Source organism: Trachymyrmex septentrionalis, unplaced genomic scaffold, assembly GCF_001594115.1.
Source record: "Trachymyrmex septentrionalis isolate Tsep2-gDNA-1 unplaced genomic scaffold, Tsep1.0 scaffold74, whole genome shotgun sequence".
In the NCBI taxonomy this organism is placed as follows: Eukaryota; Metazoa; Arthropoda; class Insecta; order Hymenoptera; family Formicidae; genus Trachymyrmex; species Trachymyrmex septentrionalis.
Window position 1 is genome coordinate 1,552,157 of NW_017305927.1, and position 3,143 is coordinate 1,555,299.

The following is a 3,143-nucleotide window of genomic DNA, read 5'->3' on the forward strand; positions in this document are numbered from 1 at the left end:
TTCCGGACGGAGTGACGTAACTCCGCCGACTACCCGGCAAAGGCTTCTAATTCACGTTGTATCGAACGATGATCGCGGCTACCAGCGCGGCGGATTCCCGACAAATCGCCTGGAAGAATGTACGCCCACGTGTTTGTCGCCATTTCGTTCTTTTTTCTTCCTTCGGAGCAAATTCAATGTAATTTGGTCTATTAGCAGTCTTGAGCAGCAGCCCGTTGCCGATTAGAGCTCTCGATATTTATAAGAATAGCGCAAATGCCATGTCTGACTGCCATGTTTGACCTAATAACTATATCATATCAAAGAATTACTAAACGCTTATTGGACAACAGACCAATTAGAGAAATGGAGATCAAAATTGGCCAATAGGAAAAAGCGAAAGATGCGCTACTTTTTTTAAAAATAAAAATAGAGCTCTATAACTGGTGTCGCACTTTTCACGCAATCATATCCGATGTTACAATTGTTATCATGAATGTCTGAAAATATGCTAATTTATACTGTTTACACACCTTAATAATGAGCGACAGTTTGATAATAATAATAATTATGAAAAATGCGACAACAGCGTTTGGAATTTCGTCGATCGACAACACTGGCGGCAAGTGAGGCGCGGAATTAATACCCGGCCAAACTCGATCGCGAATGTCGACCAATTACGGCCAATGATCGATCCTACGACAATCTCGAATTCGCCAATTCACGCGTTCCGATCCATCTAACGATTTCGTCGGATCAACGCGGGGCGATTTTAACAACGCTATCCGATAATGATTTTAATAGACGTCCAGAATCATAATACTGATTTTAATTAGAGCAACAATATGATTGACGTTGAAAATGATCCTTACAAAATGTTAAAAAATTGCTGCATTATATTTCACGCGTTGAGATTTTATGGCTCACTTTATTCGATCGAATATAAATCGCTGAATTTTGGAGGTCACTTACCTTGAGCTTGCTGGCCAACGTTCGGGTTGAGGAACGTGGGCGGCAGTTGCCTGCTGACCGATTTCGCCAGCTCGCCTCCCGCCAGCCCATAGATCGCCAGAAGTTCTTGCATCGTTGACTCCGCGTACTCCCTCATGCCCTCGAAGGGCTTCCGCTCCTCGATCTCGACTTCGCCATCGACGTCGTTGCCCCGCTCATCTTCGAATTGGATATCCTGATCGTCCAAGCGAGACGATTCCGCATCCAAGACGCCGCTCCCGCTTCTATCCGATGAATCGGAGTTTGGGCTTCTCGCCTGGACATTCGAGAACGAACACATCGTGTATTAAGGATGTGTACGCGTCATGGCGTATCGGAGCATTATCAAAAATACATATAAAAATTTCGTAAATTGTTATTATTACGTCTAACATTTGTGTAAAATTTTCATTTTTTTTTTTATCTGACTTTTTCGGCTGATACTTTTAGCACATAATATTGTACAATCGACTAATACACTTAAAATAAATAAAATCAGAAAGCAAGGATGTCGCAGTTGATCGCAACTTACTTCTGTACCGGGGGAGTAGAACTTCTGCGACCTTAGCTGCTCGAGAATGAACTTATGCCTGAGAGAGTCCGCGCTATCGTCGTCGGCCTCGGAGGACGGCGGTCTCGTAGCGACCGAGAGGTCCATCGGACTGGCCTCGTTGTTGTTCAGCCTCTGCTTCGATCTCTCATCCGCCGGCAGCAACATCGTTTTCCTCTCGTATTCGAGGATCTCGCTGGAGCTCTCCTCGACGACCTCCGGTTCGTCGTCGTCTCTCTCGGATTCGTCGGATATCTCCGCCATCCGGCTGCTTATGGGCTTGAAGTTTTTCCGCTTGTTACGCGGCTTGCTCTGGATGCTGCTGGTGATCTGCAACTGGGCCTGAGCCTCGTACTGGGAGTCGCTGTCCTGATCGGCGGCGCCCCGTCGGGTCGTCGCGTAGTTGTAGACCGAGTCGGAAAGCATCTCCGCTGATGAAAGATGAAATTCACTCGATCGCTGTCTCGTTTGGATAAGCCGCTATAATCCTATCGTTCCATTTCTCAACCGACGCCTAATGGCGTGCGCGCAAGTACCGAGCGAGTGTCTGATCTCAAGCTGTTTTTCGCCTCATTTTTACATCCGTTAGCCTCGCAAATAAACTCCGGTATGTATCGGATGAGAATAAAGACAATCTGGACGAGCGATATATCTCGGTACTTACATTAACGAAGGTAGAGGCGACAATAGTCACTAATTTCGCATAACGAACGCCCCGGCGTTTCAAGGCGATGCCGCGTAGCGCGTTTCTCGCTTCGTTTCTCGTATCGCAGTTAATAGATATCAACTTTTAGCGTCAATTACAATCCCGCGAACTCGGACGCTAAGCGCACGATTCTTCTCGGAACATCGATGGCGCGACGTATAAACGACAGTTCCATAAAATTAATACCGCGATTCATATACTTGCACAATGCGGCATTTAAGTTACTTTCACTTGTTAGACGCAAATGATCGGTCTGCGATTCATGTAGAATTATTTCTTAGTGCAAATGCAGAAAATCATCGGCTATGACAATAATAACATAGTAACGGATTCTCTCCCGAGCAACCCGAGCTCCATATATTTCAAATGAGGAAGATACATTCGCGATTATTGTCTAGATTATTATTATCAAAGTTATTAGAATGCTTCCAATGCTTCGTTGACTTTTAAGCACCCCAAGATAAAAAGATAAAATTTATTACTATTATAATGTATTTCACGTAGAGCGAATCCATATGAGGAAAATACATTCGTGCAATTGTTGCTTAAAATCTTAACGCTTTGATGACTTTTTAAAGCACTTCGTGATAAATATAAGAAATTTATTATTATATGAGTAGCCGATATAAAAATTGCTATGTCCAAAAATTAAAAAAGTGAGATATTTGAATCCCTTAGCTTCTTGGTTACGAGTTGAACGTTTTAAAAATGTGACGAAACAATTGTAAACTCCATAAAATCGAGGAAAAAAAATAAATCTAATTATAAAAGAAGATATATTTCCATTTCTTACTGGTGTAGTTACAATCATCAGTCATATTTGATAAAAATAATAAACATTTTGTATCGAAGTTAAATAAAATCTTTCCACCAGCTGCAAAACCAGTCAAGTGCATTTTAATAAATAGAAATTGTATT

General features: G+C 42.6%; 1 protein-coding gene across 3 annotated transcripts in view; it reads right to left on the reverse strand.

The window, feature by feature from the left end:
- The window catches only part of LOC108754023 (zinc finger protein castor homolog 1-like), a 98,604-nt gene that overhangs the window by 54,791 nt on the left and 40,670 nt on the right, over positions 1-3,143 (reverse strand). For all 3 annotated transcript variants that reach the window (XM_018496032.1, XM_018496033.1, XM_018496031.1), the window contains 2 exons: positions 1,502-1,950; positions 952-1,246 (listed from right to left, as the gene is read on the reverse strand). In XM_018496032.1, the coding sequence (XP_018351534.1) occupies positions 952-1,246; positions 1,502-1,945 (739 nt within the window). In that variant the 5' untranslated portion in view covers positions 1,946-1,950. The remainder of the gene's footprint in view (positions 1-951; positions 1,247-1,501; positions 1,951-3,143) is intronic.